The sequence below is a fragment of the Poeciliopsis prolifica genome, unplaced genomic scaffold (assembly GCF_027474105.1).
Source record: "Poeciliopsis prolifica strain line A6 unplaced genomic scaffold, Auburn_PproV2 SCAFFOLD034, whole genome shotgun sequence".
NCBI classification, from domain to species: Eukaryota; Metazoa; Chordata; class Actinopteri; order Cyprinodontiformes; family Poeciliidae; genus Poeciliopsis; species Poeciliopsis prolifica.
In genome coordinates, this window is record NW_026562409.1 from 4,967,486 (window position 1) to 4,986,309 (window position 18,824).

The 18,824-nt window shown below is 37.7% G+C and overlaps 2 protein-coding genes across 10 annotated transcripts in view; both read right to left on the minus strand.

Annotated features, from left to right (window-relative positions):
• The window catches only part of svilc (supervillin c), a 23,417-nt gene extending 10,752 nt beyond the window's left edge, over positions 1-12,665 (minus strand). For 3 of the 8 annotated variants that reach the window (XM_055052052.1, XM_055052049.1, XM_055052048.1), the window contains exons 1-10: positions 12,565-12,645; positions 9,121-9,142; positions 8,650-8,969; positions 6,330-6,497; positions 4,816-4,847; positions 3,747-3,808; positions 2,924-3,069; positions 2,043-2,262; positions 1,118-1,572; positions 902-1,028 (exon numbers count right to left, since the gene is read on the minus strand). In XM_055052052.1, the coding sequence (XP_054908027.1) occupies positions 902-1,028; positions 1,118-1,572; positions 2,043-2,262; positions 2,924-3,069; positions 3,747-3,808; positions 4,816-4,847; positions 6,330-6,497; positions 8,650-8,969; positions 9,121-9,142; positions 12,565-12,575 (1,563 nt within the window). In that variant the 5' untranslated portion in view covers positions 12,576-12,645. Of the gene's footprint in view, positions 1-901; positions 1,029-1,117; positions 1,573-2,042; positions 2,263-2,923; positions 3,070-3,746; positions 3,809-4,815; positions 4,848-5,402; positions 5,488-6,329; positions 6,498-8,649; positions 8,970-9,120; positions 9,143-12,564 lie in introns of those variants that run through there. The other 5 variants (XM_055052050.1, XM_055052056.1, XM_055052053.1 and 2 more) reach the window with 5 other exon arrangements.
• A 1,494-nt stretch (positions 12,666-14,159) lies between these two features.
• cdk21 (cyclin-dependent kinase 21) lies at positions 14,160-18,811 on the minus strand. Of its 2 annotated transcripts, XM_055052103.1 has the most exons (8): positions 18,583-18,811; positions 18,094-18,350; positions 17,553-17,685; positions 17,317-17,484; positions 17,056-17,165; positions 16,884-16,934; positions 16,276-16,408; positions 14,160-15,027 (listed from the first exon to the last, which is right to left on the minus strand). In XM_055052103.1, the coding sequence occupies exons 2-8, from the start codon at positions 18,321-18,323 to the stop codon at positions 14,950-14,952; spliced, it is 903 nt and encodes a 300-aa protein (XP_054908078.1). In that variant the 5' UTR covers positions 18,324-18,350; positions 18,583-18,811; the 3' UTR covers positions 14,160-14,949. The 2 variants fall into 2 exon arrangements, with proteins under 2 accessions (XP_054908078.1, XP_054908077.1); XM_055052102.1 differs by lacking the exon at positions 14,160-15,027 and having other exon boundaries at positions 15,601-16,408.
• Between the last annotated feature and the right edge of the window lie 13 nt (positions 18,812-18,824).

Sequence of the window (18,824 nt, forward strand, 5' to 3'; positions counted from 1 at the left end):
CCAAAGGTCCAATCAAACCGCAGGTCCAGTCTCAAAATCTAAAGCCAGCTGGACGAGTGAACCCACTTACCTCTAACACAGCAAGTACATTACGCAAATGAAATGAGAGCAAAAAATTGTAACGTACAGCTCTGGAAAAAATTAAGAAGTAAATATCTCATGGTTTTTCCACCAAACACTGATCTCTGAACTCTTCCTGAGTAAAAACATTAGTATTGTTGTTTCTAAATGAATACGAACCTGTTTTATTTGCACTGAGGTCTGAAAATATTTTCAGACCTAAATACTAAATTTCTCCTTGGAAGACATGTCGGTATTTCATAGAATGAAAGAACAATGTTCATTTTACTCAAACTTATCCATAAAGAATAAAATCAGAGAAACTGATCATTGTAAGTGGTCTCTTAATTTTTTTCCAGAGCTGTATAATGTACATTAAGTTTAAATGCTTTATATGTGGTAAATAATGAAATATCCATAACAATAGATTATTTTTCTCATACTTTTTTTGCATCACAGCCAAAAACAACAGTGTAATTTCTTATGATTTTTTTGTGAATGACCAACAAAAAAAGTTGTAAATCGGAAAGCAATTAACAACTTTCAATTAAAGAGAAATAAAATCAGAAAAGTATACCAGGCAGGGAAGCTTCTCAGAGAAATAAAAATCCTTATAAAACACACCAAAGTTAGTGGCTCTAATAAGAGAGAGAGAAAAATAATAATTTTGTAGAATGCTGTATTTATAAAGTGTCTCCATCTACATGTTTTTTAAGAAACAAACATTTTATGCTATGGTGCGTTCACTAAACGTTTAGAGATATAAATAAACTCTCATTTATTTGTGTTACTTATTCATTTTAATTGTTTGCAGGGACATAGATGCATGTCTATTCCTTACTTTTTCTCTCAGTGACTCTGCTGTTTCTTGTAGTTTCGGTGAACAAACTCCGACAGAAACCAAAGCTTTTTGTTTGGGTTTGTCTCCTTTCTCAAGCGTCCCAACACTCTGCTCTTCACCTTGTGTTCTGGACAAATCATGCGGAATAAAAAACAAGTATGCGTTTTAAAAACTTGTTCTTAGAACCATTAAAGGGTGAGAGCTCATGCTACATACCCAGCATCAGAGACGTTTCCCACAGAGGAAATGATCTGTGGATCCAGGTCGGATGACAGTTGTGTCGGGGTCTCCCTCCTGTTTCGAGCTCTCTGTCTCCATGGAGCTACTTTGACTGATGTGTCTCTGTGTGGTTCCAGCCTCTCGGGTCCTTCTGACCTCCCGAGCATCTCTGGATCTGCGCAGTCTTCACCATTCTGCTGGTTGAGTTTCTGCCCATCGGTCCCGCTCCGCTCCGACTCATCAGGGCGGCTCTTCTTCAGGATTCCCTTCAAGCACGGCTCAGAGTTGTGATCCTGTAAGTCCCGTTGTGTTGATTCTGGTTCTGAAAGTTCGGATTTCGGTCGTGTGAGGCGCACCTCGCTGGGTTTCAGGTTAACAGACGAGGCCTGCTGTCTGTCGTACAGATTTGGGGACAAACTGAAGGCGGGAAGCTGAATGGGGCCTTTCTGAAGCTGAAACAGGACAGAAAACAGATATAAATACACACACAAGTACACGCAGGTGTTTTAGGTTCACACTCAATAGGTTGCCACAAAATACAAATTGCTATATACTGTTATACTTTCCAATGATGTTATGCATGTTGTTATAATATATGCATATGTTGTTTGTTACTGTGGTTTTGCTGTTTTGTTTTTTCTCTTTTTGCATGTTTAGAGGCAGCTTATTCTTTCCTTTTAAACATTTTCCACACTTTTCTCCCTTTGTTTTTGGTCTGTGTCTGCTACATTTGAAATAAGCCCAAAAGGTTTCATATGTATATCAAGCAAAAGTCGTAATGCTCCACAGAGATCATTGAGGTTTTTCTGAGTTAAACTTCCAAATACAAAATTCAAATTCAAAACTATTTGACTGATCGCAAAGGAAAATTAAACCCATTAATTCAGGATTAAAACTAAACTCTGACTCGTTTTCTCCTCACCAGACTAACTTCGTCCACGGTGATAGGCTGGGTGCGGTACCGGGCCCCTTTCTGTTTTCGCCTCTCTGGTGGCCCGTCAGCGGGACCGGAGCCGTTCTTTCCAGGTACGGACAGCCTGTTGAAGAGGGCCAGCTTCTCCCTCATGCTCATCCTGCAGCTCTCATCTCCGTCCTCCACTGACTCAGACTCTCCAGACTGGACCTCTGCTGCAGGAGGAGCACTGCATAACGTGACAAAATAAGCTGCAACCATGCAGAACTGTGCCATCAGAATACTTATTCTTTTTTCATGACCTATAAAATACTGAGAACACATTAGTGAGCACATCATGTTCCTCCACTGCCTTTATCACATACAGTGTTGTTTATTTTTAGTGAGTCCACCACACTCCATTCAGCAGCTGTAGAGCTAAAAAAATCTGCAGCTAAATTTTATCCAAGTAACCTTTGATTGATTGCATGAGCTAGAATTGCATCTGTAGTTTTTTCACGTAGCAGTGGCGCTGGAAAAATAAGGCCTTTTACCTCTTAGAAGAAAATCTGACACTTTTTAGACATAATGCTCGAGACTGCAAAATTACAACATTTCACCCAGTATTTTTGGGTGTTATGTTTGTGCAAATAGCTTAAACACTTGAAATAAGGCAAAACTAACTAACATGTAACTTTTCAGCAAGCTATAGCAGCTTGTTTTAAGTTAATAATTTCTTAATATTGATTTTAAAACGAACAAGCAACACTGGCAGATTATTTCCCTGACAACACGGGGAAAATGTCTTGTTAAAAGGGAAATAATCTGCCAATGAAACCATTCCTTTTTCATCAATATTAAGGAATTATTGACTTAAAACAAGCTCCTATATCTTGCACATCTCTACCCACCTCATTGAAACCATTTCCTCACAGGTGATTGGCTGAGTGAGAAAGCGGAGGTCGTTGTTACGCCGCGTCCTTCGCTCATGTAAGCTGCTGGCGGAGCGAGACTTCAACGGAGCTGAGGAATCGGAGGCAGATGACTTTTCCAGTTCCTAAAGAAGCAAAATATTTATTAATATCAACTCATCAAGGCATCAAATGATCCGAAACTTTCCGCAAAGGTGGATCCTAATGTAAGGATTTAGCAGAAAGACTATAAACTAATTTTCCTTCATTTCTTAATATGTGATTTTAAACATAAAAAACTTTTTTATAATCATTTTGAGGGGTATTAGTCAGAGGTTTGAGGCTATTTTATACATTTAAATTACAGAGAGATGACTCAGCGCATTGCACTGTCCTGTATTGATGCAAGAAGGCAGGCGAAGCGGCATTGTAACTCGTGGATAAAGCATATTGGCAGTTTACTTTCAGCTTACTTTCAACAGGTCACGGTGTAACTGGATACCTGCAGGTTTCGGTTTCATCGCTGCCCATCTCTGCAGCACAGCAGGCTAATTTTACCACAGCTGCCGGCTGTTAATGGCACTACAGTGTCTGGCACATTTTCACCTGAGTCACTGGGAATAAAACTGAAACATTTCAGCTTCTGAGTGCAACAGGAACGTCAAGCCTGGTCCGCGTTTCCACCACACAACCTGCATGTGTCTCAACTTGTTCAGAACAAGAACTGCATTTCTGCTGTATTTGATACATTTAATTTCCTTAACTGATGAAATAAACAGGTCAAGATTTGCAACAAGGTTCTTGTTTCAGAGCACAGGCTTACTTTAAACAGAGACATCTTGGCAGCCACGCTCATTTTGGCTCTATCGTCTGTTTTCACATCCGCTAGAAGAAGAAATAAGAAAAGATGTAAATGTTGCAAGGCAACACACTTAAATAATCATTACTAAATATTAAGATGGAGCCACTAATGAATATTCTTCTTAAAATAAATGGAGTATAATTACTAACATTTTACCACTTTATGGTTTTTTATGTTTCATCTGAAGGTATTTCAACTTCACTTTCTTGAGTATTAACAACTTTTTTTATTTTTTTAAGAGATAAGTTCTCGTTTCTCAAATGGTTGAAAGACTTAATAAAAATAGTTACTTCAAATTATAATATTTCAACAATTTCTTAAAAAATAAACAACCCTGAACTTTTACAACGATTTAGATAAAACCTTATCTATGTTTTAGATTATCTAGCAAAGAATGGCAAGAACTGAATTTTGCAAATGATCTCCATCCAATCAGATTGAACTTGAGTTATTTTGTAAAGATTTTAGTTTCAAGATGTCAAATTTAGGACATGCACCAAAAAAAATTGTATGTGGTTGGGACTGAATAGAAATGTATGCCTACCTTATTTTTAGGCTTTTATTTGTTCAAAGCTTTAGCAAACAATTAATAATTTATCTCTTACTTCTTTAAAAATAAGTGTATATTTACATATACATTATTTTTATACATGTTTTGACAAAATACAGTGAGAAATAGTCCCTTCTGTAAACCGAAAGTGCAATATGAGGCACCTACTGTTTGTTTAGCACTGTACAAACCATTAAAACCACTTTGCGTTAACTTATAATCTTTTTCTGCTGAGGTCAAATAAGAAGAGAGGTGACTTTGCATCAAGCCTCACTCGTAAACCTATCATCTCTCACCATATTAAACAAAGTGGGCCTCCCAAATATAACCTGGTTTATTTCCCGGGCAGTTACAAGAATTTACAGCGACAACTGGTCAAGATGGATAAACAAATACAAAACATATTTCCTCCAGAGCATGCAAAGAAAAGAACATTCTTGCTGTAACTAAACCTCCTTTGTACTAAATCAAAAGTTTTACCTTTCTTGTCATTTTCATCTGCATCCAAGAGCCTAGAAGAGGAGACCATTTTGTTAAATATAAATATGAAGAGCTCAGAGTGTTCTCACACAAATGTGCTGTGAATGTCCTTCTGTTGGAGGATTCAGAGAATCAAGATAACGCAAAAAATTTGCATTCTTGATAAAATGCCGCCGTTGATCTCAGAATGAAGAACAGACTCATGCAAACCACCCAAAGGTTTCTGTCTAAAGCCTCAGATGAAACGTTACTTTTTAAATTGAAATACCAAATAAAAATGTTTCCAGCTAAGAAAAACGTCTCAGTTTTCTCAAGAACAATTACAGTTGAGTATTGGATGACATCTCAAAAGTAACAGTTGATTTATAGCTTAAAATTAAGCCGTCAATCATATTATTAAAACACAAATAGTAAGTCAGCAACCATTTGTTAGCACCCATCTGAAATTAAAAGCAACTAAATAAATTAAAACTGAATTTAATTTCAGTACATTTGAATACGTCATCTGGGAAAACATCCAAGTTAAGCAGCTCTTCAAAATGGGAAAGACAGCATGTACAGCTGGCAACAAATAAATAATTTCTCACCTGAAATCACACATCTTTACAGTTCGATAATTAATTAATAAAAAGAAGAAAAAAAAAATCTCCAAAGCTAACAGCAGGAAAGTAGCCACGTCTCCATAGCAACCGTTCCGTCAATAACAACTGACAGTTTTAGAGGCATGATGGGAAAATACCTTTTCTGTCTCATCAGCTTGATGTCAGCTAGTAGAGCTTTAACTTAATCAACAGCAATACATACTGCAATAAATAACCATATAACATACGTCAAATAGAATTTTCAATAATTTCACTGAACTTCAATGTGGGACCGCTCAGAATTCTGGGAGATGTAGGCAAAGGAGAGGCTTTGGCTGCTCAAACTCTCACAACTCGCAACAACCTGTTGAGTAACTTACAGAGCAGCAGCTTCATGCTGATTGGATAAAACACAACGATGAGGTGAGGAGGGAGAAAACGAGATGAACAGTTTGATACAATCAGAAAGATCGTATCACCAGTTTGGCAATATTTCAGAAATTTAAAGGGAGAAACTGATCAATAATTGTTCAATATTGACCGATATAAAACCCTTAAACTGTGATTTGTTTGTCAGTCATATTGTCCAGGCCTAGTTTAACTGGAGCTATGATCTGAAACAAAACACTCTGGAAAACCAATGAATGGCAATATGCAATATGCCAACACAGTTGAGGATAACGTCACTAGAATGCATGCATTTTTAAAAAATACAAGAACATTTTGACTGGAAAAAGATGAAAGTTTAAGATTCCCATTTTCCTTCAACTTTATAAAATATTAAAGAAGAATTTTGAGTATTAACAGGATTCCCATTTTTCCCATTTGCATGATTGAAATTCCGAAATATGAAATTGAGCTATAAGAAAAGATTCATTTATCTTGAGGTTTACTTTGTAAGAGTTGCTACTAAACATGAGAAACAGCTCCTACCCGGTGCTCTCCTCCATCTCGTTGGCTGTGATTGGCTGTGTCCTGAAGCGCTCGCTGGTTTTGCGACCCCCTCCTGACCCTTGAAGGTAGCGCCTGCTCCGCCGCCGGCCTCCCTCAAAACCAGCTGCCAGGTCCAGAGAGGATGTGGTTTGGCCAGGATCAGGACCACTGGTTTCCATAAACACAGAGAAAAAACAGAAAAAGAAAAGGAAAGCTGGTGGTAAACACTCGTACGAAGGTCACGCGGTTTGGATCACGCACATGAAGGCAACCCTACAGTTTCTCCTGGCCTGCTCCGCCCTCTGTCTGCTGGAGGAGGGAGCTCCTCAACTGGCCCACCGACACCCGAGTGTGGAGCTGCAGGGCATCGGGTCCTGGATGGACAAGGAGCCCGTCCTCACTCGGGACGTTGGCAGAGTCTTGGCAATTCTGGCTAAAGTGAGTGAAAATGCAGCAAACGTAAAGAAAATTCACAGGCGCAGTTTTCCATCAAGGGTTGAAGTGTTGCAGAGAAAGATGCAACTTCAAGGATAAACGAAGAGCCTCTCAAATCACATGAAGATTCAAGACAGAACAGGGGCAGCAAGAGAAAAAATCAGAGTGGTTGTAAAAACCCTGATGGATTTGTAGCAGTCAGTTTTAAATGGCAACAAAAGCAACTGAGGAAGTCAAGCAAAGAAGAGAGTGAGCGGTTTGAATGACTTAGAAATTCCAAATGGCTGCTGGGATTAATATTCATTAAGTAACTTCAACCTGCTGTATATTTTGGAGGCCTTAATAAGTGCAGAAAAAAGGCAACGTCGATTTATTTATCGGCCTGTGGGTTTATTGTGCCTCTTTCCTTCAATTTGGGGGATTGGTGATCCGTCGATACTTACATGTGAAGACGATCTTTTCCACCCATATTATCTACCTCAGCAAAGGTCTAACAATCAGCCACTGTCCTCTTCTGTTCTCTTGTGAGAGACGTTTGACTGACAGACAGGCCCACCAAGTCATGTCTGCACGTTTGCATTTACTAATAGTCACTCACTTTTGCCAATTCAACAACTTTCTTGCTACATTTAGCAACATTTAATCAAAAACATCGGTATCGGCAGATCAGGATTTTTGAAGATCGGTAATCAGAGATCGACCAGAAAATTGCAATGGCACACTCCTACTTGAAAGAGTGTGCATACGACTGACATGGCAGTTATTACATCATGAACATCATAAAAAACACAAACCTGTCATGAACATGAACATAAATGTTTTAGTGCTGTCATGAACGTGTTAGTCCGTAAATAATGACACTTTTAATGCAATCTTAAGAATGTATTTGTTTACCAAATGACACTTAATGTCAAACATTGATGTTCAGGTGTTACATCATGTTTATGATGGTGTCAGTCTGATGCACATCCCTTCAATCAAAGTGTTGACAAAAACATTTCTGAAGCTAGTTTATAAATCTGCTTCTACATTTCACATTTCATACAGATTGGTACTGCATTCATGAAGCTCCAAATTCAGCAAATAAATTCAGTGGACAGCATTTCAAGTAACTACACAACAAACTTATGAAGGGAAACAGACAAACGGGAAAAATACCCTTTTTTTTTACCTCACTGTAAGTCCTGTCTTCACATTTTTTTAAAAATTGAACCATTATTACAAATTAAATTCTCTCCAGTTTTTCTGGATGGTAAGTCAACAACAAAGCACTTGTCTTTTCCAGCAGCCATTGTACAGCCTATCCAGTGGTAAGGCCAGTTGACCAAAAGTGCTGGAGCCGGGTGTGGGTTGCTCGGTAATGAACTGAGCTTCCGGTTGCTTGCTAAATGAGGGGCAGTTCCTGCTGATTTGTGACGTTACATTTTGGAGGTTTTTGAAACAACTATTCTCCAGACGGCCAAAAACCTAAACTAACAGCCAAAAACTGTCTGGGTGTTTTTTTTGTTGTTGTTTTTTTTAAGTGCTTACACTTGCAGTAGAAATCCCAAATGGAAATACAAAACCGTGTAGAATGTGAGTTTTGCACAATACATTCCCTTTTAGACAAAATATACCTATGACAATTTCAGTAATGTAACAAATCTTAATTTCCATGACAAATCCTGTTATAGCTATGGTTAACAATTACAAAGCACCTTGGACACACAGGGATTTCTAGCCCAACTAGAAGACAAGGTCTTTGGAGCATAAAGAAAATTTGTAAACCGCCTGAATGACAAAAATTGGACCGAGAGGAAAGTTGGAGTAAAAGCGTTGGGGCAAACTCTTTATATATGAATAAGAACCATTCATTTTAGAAATAATCATCTGTCTTCCACCTCACCTCAGGTAGTTTGGCTCCTCAGGAGCGTCGGCCTTGACTCCATTTGTAACATCTCGCGTTCTGGTGTTCACTCTTTCACCAAGGCTGTCTGAGTTTAACTCCCCGCCACGTGCTGAGGTCGGTGGGTCGTTCAGCTCCTTTCCATCTCGCCTCACCCACTTGGAGGGAAGCTCCTCTAAGTCTCCGTAGCGTTCGGCCAGCTCTCGCCTCCTCTCGGCCTTGTAGCGGGCAATCCGCTCTGCTCTGGGCTCCAGAACCAGCTTCTCTGATGCATCCATGTCCCTCTGATTGATTCTGGTGTTTATCTGTTCCTCAATTAACTGCAGAGCATGGGGGAAGAAAAAGTAAATGGGAAATTTGTCCTCTGCTTTTCAGCTTGAGCTCGAATTTTTGCAGTATTCAGATTCCATTCGAACTGAGGACTTTTTTTGCTTTGCTCATCGGTTATCAGGTGTTGGAGACCATCAGTACCTTTGGAAGAGAGATGTTTCTCCTGAAAGATTAAAAATAAAGGTGGTATAATAAAAGATCAAGAAACATATTGGATTTTATTTATGGGTGTCAGAGTAAAGTTGAATGAATACAAATGCAACTTTTCAGTTTTACAGCTGTCTCCATGTTGTCTTGTTTTGAATATTTTAATCATTTTGTTGAAGCCATTTTAAATACATTTCACTTACAATAATTTAGGCCAATGCAAATAGAAAATAAATACATATTTCATTACAAAATTTTCTCAATTCTGACATTTATTGGCTCAGTGTATGTTCAGTTGAAGAACGGTTCTACAACAAATCTATAGGAGGAGTTAGTGCACAGAAAATGTGAAGAACAGTATGAGTTTGTTTTTCTACTCTGCAAGAGGCAATTAAAAGTTTGTGTGCAAAATGATTAAATGGCAACATATAAGAGTTGGACTTGTTCTTGCATAATATCCTTGATCTAGTTCCACCTCTTTTCATCCTTCTCTCCTCCACGTAAGATGATAGGCACCAGCCTGCCGAGTCAAAAATCTCCTCTTGCACTGAAATTCAACACCTCATCTCCACTCAAGGTGCGAGTCTCTGCAAAGTTTGCTGATCTTTTCTGCAAAACTTCTAGTAACTTAAGCAACCTGCATCACCACTAAACAGATGATGTTATGCTTTGTCTGATTAAATATGTTTTCAAATGTGTATAAGCACACATGCAACATCTTGTATGAAATAGTATGTTCCCAAGCAACATGGACACAAACAATCAAGGAAAGTCCCTTTAGTCTACAAGGGAAACCTGAACCTGAAATCTATTTTTAAATGTCATTGATGTAATATATCTAAAACTATGAACCATGACCCCAGTGTGATAACACTTAGGAAAAAAACTTTGCAAAATCCCCAAAAAGTGTGGAGATCTATAGATCATTACCAGTTGGGATAGCATTAAAGTCTTTCATAACGTAAACAAATGAGATGTGGATCAAGACTTTAGCACAGCACTGTATGCAGAAAAATAAATGTGTGTTTCCATGTGTGTATATGTGTGTGTCTGTGTGCTTTACTAAACTGTAGATGTCAGCATTCCTACAGCAGGAAGCACAATGGAGGACGAACAAAGAGGTAGGAGTCACAGACGCTCTGCACCAGATGAATCTGCTGTGAAGCTGAATGGATGTTCTGGCAGCAAAAATCAGACTCTAAAAGATACTAAGTTTATCGATTGAACTGCTACCCACTGGCTGGTAGATGGAAATACAGCAAAAAGCAAAAGAATACAGATTATCGAAACAAGCGTTCTGTAATAGCCGGTCAGAACTGACTCATCTGAACAAAAAAAAATTTGATCTCCTACTTCAAAGGAGCCCCAACGTTATAATCTAAAGTTTTAATCTTTCCCAGCAAGAAAAATCTTTAAGCTTTAATATAGTTTGAGGATGGTTTTATGACTTAAGTGGAAATGAGAGAATGCACTTCTACTAAATTCAAGGGGAAAAAAAGTCAACTGGCAGGCATTCGAAGGTGTTAAAAATTAGCTGGAATAAGGAAGCTTACTACTGCTACGGCTTTCTACATAGGAATATACGAGTCCTGTTATCTTTATGTGCTTGAATAATAAAGCACATGGAAGTAATTTGTGCATCCTCATAATATTTGCGTATTTGGAACCATTCAGAGGAAGATGAGCTGCCCTGTTTTGGACTAATTGTAGTTCGATTAAATGTTTTTCTGAAGCACTGGACCACATCATGAGGAAATATTGCAAGTGACAAAAGGCAATCTTAAAATGTTAAAGTTTAAGGATATCTAATGTAAACATCTTTTCAAAATAAGTACCATAGTTGTCTTCCCATAACTGTAACAGTGCGTTCAATCAGGAGATCACTCCAGTCAGTTGTCCATTGGGACTCCCAGAAGTCTAATTTCTTCCACCTGTTCCACTGTCCCATTTATAGACAGGTCTAATTTTAGCTCAGTTTTTAATTTTCAATTTGATCCAAATATTATGCTTTTGGTTTTAGATATGCTTAAAACTCATTTATTTGTACGCAATTCCAAATATTCTATGAAAATGTCTGGTTTCAAATGTGCATGCATCGACTGCAATAAACTGTTTTCTATTTGAATGTAAAAGCAGAATAAGCTTGTTAAGATATCAAGATGGCTTCATGATACTGGGAACATAAGCTTAGGAGTGGATGCAGAGATTCTGCATCAACACATGCATACGTGCTTAAAACAAGAGTTCAATCCTTTTAAAGATCCCCTCCCCCTTAAATCGTTGTATGCTCTTTGGTCATCTTTGGATAAACACAAGAAAGAATTGAGATTGCAGGGATCAATAGTCATGTGAGCTGCAGAGAAGAGAATGCAACCCAGGCTCAACAGGGATCACACACTTCTAATCCTGGAGAACTTCCAACAGAAGCTGGAAATACACCCAGCAGCAGAGAATGCTCTTAGATTAGTATAATAAAAAAAATGTCTTTAATGTATTTGTTTAACCAAATGTGAAGAAATAACATAAAATTAACCACAACCAGAATCGGTTGTGGTTGACAGAATCAGTTCTGAACATTGGCAGTAGGAAAATATTTAACTAATTATCAAAAGTTAAAAAAAAAAAAAACTCTGTCTTTTATTACAAAACAGTTAGAATAATTCAATATGGACATTCTAAATTAACCTAAAATCATTTGAAGTTGGAGGGGAATCAAAAGGTTTCTGCAGCAGACCAGATTAAAAGGTTGGCCAAGAATAAGCCTCTGACCAATTACACCTACCCAGCTGGGTTACCTGCACCAAAGCTCCCAATGATCTCTGTGACTCAAGGACAAATTCCTTCAATCCACAAAGACAGCCTTGCATTCATTACATGGTCCATAGGTAAGATTAACACTTAACAGATAGGCCCTTTACTGTTATAAACACAGGAAGAGCTGTCTCCCCACCTTATGCTTCCACTCAAAGTGCATTAATGGTTTTGTATTATGCATGATGTTTAAAACCTCCTGCATCAAGTACAAACAAATATTTAGTTTTAAGCCTCTAACATGGTGAGTTTATTTACAATATCTTTCTAATTATTGCTTGTACTAGCTTAGAGTAATTTATGGATACTACAAAATATTCAATTTATCCTCATAAATTTGGAGAAAACAGGAGTGAAGTATGCAATTTGTACTAATATTTTTGGAAAACTCTTACCCTTAATTGGTGCGTAAACTTGAAATTTGTGTTATTGGCTATTAAACATCAACTTCATAGTGTTTCCCACTCGAGATAAAAATTATGAAACCAACAGGTGGGTCATCTCTCTCGTCTGTCTTGAGGCTAAAATTACAAAGTTCATTCCGAACTGCTGCTTGCTGGTTCTGGACTCAAAAAAGTTAGACATACAACTTTACTAGGTGCTTATTGAAAAGAAGCGTGTACTTACTTACATTGCATGCGCGCCGTCAGCCTCGCTCCAGCCGGCCGGCGGTCCCTCCCCACTGATCCTTCCCCGCGGTGAGTCTCTCCAAATGTAGTCACAGTCGCAGCTGGGGGTGGCTCTCCGCATTAAGGGGAGAAGGTATAAATAGACGGGCGAACCCTGGGACGGGCTCTTCCCTTGCAGCCGCTCTGATATTTACATCAACTCTTAAAGCTGCCATTCAAAGTTTACCGCCACATCATTTTAAGTCGCTTTAAATATATTTTTCTTATCTATCTACATATAAATACATATGATGACATGCCGTGGTCAGTTTGTCTGAAGTTTTTTTTTTTTGCATTATTTTGTTAGGATAAAATCTACTCTGCAAAATGAGCTTCAATGCAGTGACGTCATAGGAGGTATAATGAAAGTTATTTTTTTCTTATATTTATGCATTTATCACAACTTGAGTTTTTACTTGCGTACTGTATGTGAAAACATAGGAACGCAGCAGACCAATTAGTTTGGATTAAATAACAATTTTGAGCCAAATTGTTGTACAATCAGTTGCAATATGGAAATACATTTGATTGCTTTGCTAGCAGAGTAAAATCATACCAGTCACCCTCACCTGAATGCATTTTCCCATCATCTCTGTAAAAAACAGAAAGATGTAAGAAAACAAAGGAAGTTTACTAAAGTAGTACAGACACATGCAGAGCTACTGTACCAGTAAACCAAGAAAGGAGGTGAACATGAACATCAATCAAATTTAAAAAGGAATAAAAACTGATCCATACCATTTAAAGTCCTTGAGATGATTGTGGTCTTCCTCACTCTTTGCTTCAGGTTTGCAGCATCCATCATTGCAGTAATAGATTATTCTGTGTTTAATGAGTATGCAACTTAGAAGCATCTTTTAGATTTGTTTCTTTTTCTCTCTATCTATCCACTTTTCTTATTTTTCTAAGGCATATACTTCACAATATTTTATCTTGATCAATCACAACTTTAGACAAAACTTCCAACAGACCCATTAAAAGCACATCCATCAAAAATTATTTGGTGTTTATTGAGAGTATTGCTATAATAGTTAGCTAATCACGTCATTTATTTGTCCTTTTCCTTCCTTTACCAAATATGTCGAATTTTAGTTGTGGTTGAGTTTATGTTACTTCTTCACAGTTGGTTCCAAAACAAATACATTATTTTTTATTAAACCAATCTAAAAGCAAAAAACTTTTACAACTTAGTTGCAAAAACTTCATAAAATGAGATTTTTTGAGGGCATTGTAGAGAAATGCCACAGAATAAAAACAATATAGAAAAGTGACAAAAACAAATTATTCTCTCAAAATGCAAAAGAAAGCTGAAAAATATTAATAAGTGTAGTTTATGGCACAGACATTAATTTTAAGCTGCTTAAAAAATATGTATTTATATATTTTTATGTTCATAATTTTATTTACCTAATTTATTTTTGTTTATTGAAGTTATTCATACTGATCTGTTTCTTTTGCTATCTCATTGGTTAATTATTAATGCATATAAAAATACTTTCTGAAAAAATTAGGTGTGAAAAAATTGTGAAAGAAGAGACAGGGGCCAAGTTGAAGCAAATCATCTTTTGTAAACAAACCAAAAATGCTACAAGAGCGCCCTCTTCTCATTTTTAAATGAAATTACATCTTGATAAAAAAAAAATGAGCAGGTAACAGAAAATAACTTTTGTTGCTTCTAAAAGAACAGGCAGAACAAATATTTATCGAAATGTTCCACAAATGAACAACATAACTGAGAAAGAGGGGAAAAATATACTTTTCACAATATGTTAATACAAACGTAAAAACAGGTGCAATCTGCATTCATTACACCATATATGTCTTCTCAAAAATAAAATGAATAACATCTATAAAGTGCTGCATTGCAAAAAATAAAAAACTCCAGTAAGGAGATACTCGTAAACTTAAAGGTGCTCATATTGTTTCTTTAGCAGCATACAACCAAACAGACTCCATATGTCGAACGCTAACACTTAACACAGAAACTCGACATTTAATCAGAACACGGCACAACCTAACTGAAAAACTTCTGTTAATTTCGTTTACACGAACATCTATAAGGTTTAGAAAAAAGGGGTACCGAGTTTGAGAAAAGTATCAAAAATAAATCTCGCTTTCCTAAATGTTTTGTGACATAAGTTCCACAATCTGTGAGTCAAGCTCATTTGTTCAGGCAGTTTCCCGCCTCCAATGCAACCAGAGTTTCTCATGATGCTGCTGATTACAGATTTAAAAGCTTTAAGCGAACAGGACGGTGGATTTTATGGCACAATGCTGATTTCTCCGTTGGATATTTCTGATCACAGAATCGCAGCAGTTTTGGCTCGTCGTTCGGCGGGAATCTTCAGTGCTTCACAAAGAAAGGGTGAGTCAGGGCCTTGGCGGCGGAGATCCGACGGCTCGGATTGAACAACAAACAGTGCTGCAGGTAAGAAGATTTCACACCGTTTTAATGCTTTGAACATGATTACTGATCAAAGGGCATAGGTTGCTGTCCTCCTTTGAGTCATATCTGGAACAAACTTCCAGAAAATTGCAAAACATTCAAAACTCTGAGCAACTTTAAACACAGACTAAAAACCCACCTGTTCAAAGTTGCTTTTGAAACAACCAATGAAAAAATTAACAATGGCACTTTACTAAACTTTTGATTAATATCAACTAGAACATTTTATAGTGCAGTTTCTCCTTTTGCTGTAAAGCTCTTTGACCTGCCTTGTTGTTAAAAATGTGCTAAGTAAATAAACTTATTTGTCTTCTTCTCCTTCTTTTTCCTTATGTGACAGTTTTTCATCAATACTTAGTGCCTCATGACCGCAAACACCTGTTGCTCAAACGCAATCAATTTCTGAAATCATTCAGAAAGTTTAGAAAAAGAAAACAAACAACAAAAAAACAAGACAGCACTTTAGTCTATTTTTTTTCAGCTTTCTTTACAAGTTTTTTTTATTGTATATCACATTTCGCCAACAAGTTAGTTAAAAGTGCTTTACATCATAAAAACACAAAAATAAAATGAAAACATCATACACTCACCAGCTGAGAAAACATTACATTTTGACTTTATCTGACCAGTTAAAAGTCTGACTTGTATTATATTTGTGATGGTAGATTTTAGATTTTTTGTGCATTAGCTTCTTCACCTTTTCATGCATGACTTATGATCCTTTAAGTCACAATTTTTTTTCTAAGTGTTTTTGATTTTTTTTAGGTATAAAAAGAGGTGGAAAGGAGGAATTGGACATTCCTGAATTGCTTTTCTGTCTGCCTTATTGGATTTAACAAAAAATTATTGCACTTGCAGTGGATGGCCAGTAGTTGGCAGTGAATTGTATGACACACTAGTGTCCACTTCAGTCGTCTGTGTGCTTTTGTAACATAAAAATCCACAAGAAACACAGAAAACGGCTTTTAAATAGCCGTCCACTGCAGCGACTGCTATGCATGAAAGGGTTAAATGGCATATGAATTATTATTCCAAAAAGATGGTATTTTAGTGGTGATTGATTCATGTCTCTTGATTTATTTTGCATAGAATATGAAGGAAAACGTTCCTAATAGCAGCCACTGTTCTTCCTTTTAGCACTGTTTGACTCGGTTTGTGTGGCTGGGAGAGAATATCAGGACATTTCTGGGTTAAACAGGGAAGTAGAAGCATGGATGTGCTTACAGACAGCAGGTCGTTCTCATCTTGGTCCAGGTTGGGCAGCAGGTTGGTGCAGGAGCCCCTCGGCCCCAGGCTCTCAGAGTACAAGATAGGGCTTTCCTGAGGCCAGTCGTCCTCACTGGGCAAACCGATCACCCTGTCAAACAGAGGACAGATCAATAACTAAGCGTTGCCAGGAGGACGACCAGAGTTTTTCCTCTATTGATTACCGTTTTGATTTAATTCAATAAATAAAAAATGTGTTCAATTTCAGTTTTTGTTATTCGTCATGATGATAATTTATTCTGGTCGATAAATGTCCCTGAAATTAGTGAGATAAACAATAAATATCATTTTGAGATTATGTTCAGATAATATGAAGACAATGGCATAATGATATAAATTTGTCCTCTGAAAAATACAATGAACTATAATTCTGTAAACACGTAAATCTGGAACTAGAATAAATATCCAAAACAACCAAAAACAATAAAAACACAAATGAAAACCACACAACCGAAACTATGAGTAAAATAGATTATGAAGTTTCTGTAAACAAAATTGCCCTTCAAAATATATGAATATCAGAATGGAAATTATCATTTTTAAATTATTTTGCCTTTTATACTCACTCAAAGATTTTTTGCAGCTGTTGCAACTCTGTGTAGCCCTTAAACAACGGCCTGCAGAATAAAAGGGCAAGGCTGCTTTATTCTGTGCTTTACTTGCGTTTGTGTGAAAAATTGCAGCCTTAAATATAAGATGAAACTCCAGAGTCGGATGTTTGTGTTCCTTTTTACTCACCTCAAGATGAAAAGCTCAGCAAAGATGCAGCCAGCGCTCCACATGTCCACTGAGGACATGTAAACAGAGTTCAGCAGCACCTCTGGAGCTCGATACCACAAGGTCACGACCTGAGCAGAAGTGGGAAAAGAATACGAAACAGAAACATATTTGAGCAGAGGTGGAGAAAAAGATGAAAACCAACATTTCACACCTCAGGCATAAAAACAGACTGCTGCAGTGGAGAAAATCAGTAAAACGTCTGACTGAAATAACACTTACACCGGGTGTAAGAGCGATATTATAGGTGTGAATTCGTGCGAGGCCGAAGTCTGCGATCTTGATCTCTCCTCGACTGCTGACCAGGATGTTCTCCGGCTTTAAGTCTCGATGCAGGACGAGGTTTGTGTGCAGGAAGTCCAGTCCTCGCAGCAGCTGCTGCATCACATCCTGGGACCAACATGGCAGCAGTTGAACAAGCTGCAACGCTGAAGTGAAATCAGATTAGGCGGTCTCACCTTTATCAAGTCACGGCCCAGACCACAAGCAGGAGCCTTCGACAGAAAAGTGGACAGGTCCTGATCGATGTATTCCAGCACCAGAGTGAGGTCCAGGGCAGAGCCAATAGGAACAGCAGATGCATCTAAGAGCCTGTAGGACATAAAAATTTGACAAGTCATAGGACATGAGAAAGTACAGAAAAATATAAACTGGAAAAAAACCTGCTCTTTTTTTTATTATTATAGGCTTAACACAAGAGACAAATCACAAATCTTATATTTAGTATCTGCTGCCTGTGCCATTCTTCACCAAAAGTTGGGAATATTCTGGCTTCAGGTGAAAGCCACAATATTTACAGGTGAACTTAAAGTGATATTCTCTAACCCTTAAATTTAGTTCTCCTTTTCTATAAGCTCGGTATTCAAGATGGCTGAAACTCTTTTTGTGAGAAAAACTGAAAAATAAATAACCTTGTTTTGATGAAGCACGCAAATGAAAAACTCAAGAATCAGATTTCAACTATGGACTAGTAATGCATAATCTTAGGGAATAACCTACTTGACAATGTTTGGATGGTTGAAGTAGCCCACTTTGCGCAGCAGCGCCACCTCTCGGATCATGAAGGGAGGGATTCCGGCCTCCTCAGACTCCCAGCGAAAGTTGAACTTCTTCACCGCCAGGAGGCGCTGTTTCTCCCCAACCTCTCTGGCTTTGTAAACTTTCCCGAAGGATCCTTCACCGACCTCCGCTAAAAGCTCATAATGCAGCGATTCAGGGCAAAAGTCCATTTTCCCCCTAAATTCAGCGAGTTTAATCTGAAATATAAAGAAATAAGTTAAGCTTAGAGCAACAGCAAATGAATATGTCGCGTTTTCTTGCTTTAGCTGCACTCGGAATAAGCTAGCCAGCGTGGCTATCAAAATAAATATTTTGAAAAGAAACGCGACGAAATTAAACTATCCACAACAAACCCACATTTCATAAAGTTGCTACATCGCAGCACCACAATACTAAATCTTCTGTTATTTCGACAAATGATTATTTTACCGTAGCTCGTCTCCTCTTAGCAAAATCACCATCGCCCGCCAGCGGTGGAAAAATGTATTTGCATAACTCTGACCAGCATAAAAGATTATGAGGAAAAAAATAATCACACCCCTTTTTAATCGCCAGCTAATCAGAAAGCTTAAAGTCCCCATTTTAAGACGTCCAGTCGTGGTACACGTGTCCCTGTTCCTGCTGATGCTTTCATCTGCAGCCAAACAATAAAAAATGGAGTCTGTGTGTAA

Excerpts from the sequence above, each read along its gene's own strand:
- cdk21 (XM_055052102.1), bottom strand. The coding sequence starts at position 18,323 with ATGGACTTTTGCCCTGAATCGCTGCATTATGAGCTTTTAGCGGAGGTC. Across the intron at positions 17,485-17,552 it reads TGGGCCGTGACTTGATAAAG|GATGTGATGCAGCAGCTGCT; the intron begins GTGAGACCGCCT and ends TGTTGGTCCCAG. Across the intron at positions 16,935-17,055 it reads GCTGAGCTTTTCATCTTGAG|GCCGTTGTTTAAGGGCTACA; the intron begins GTGAGTAAAAAG and ends TTTATTCTGCAG.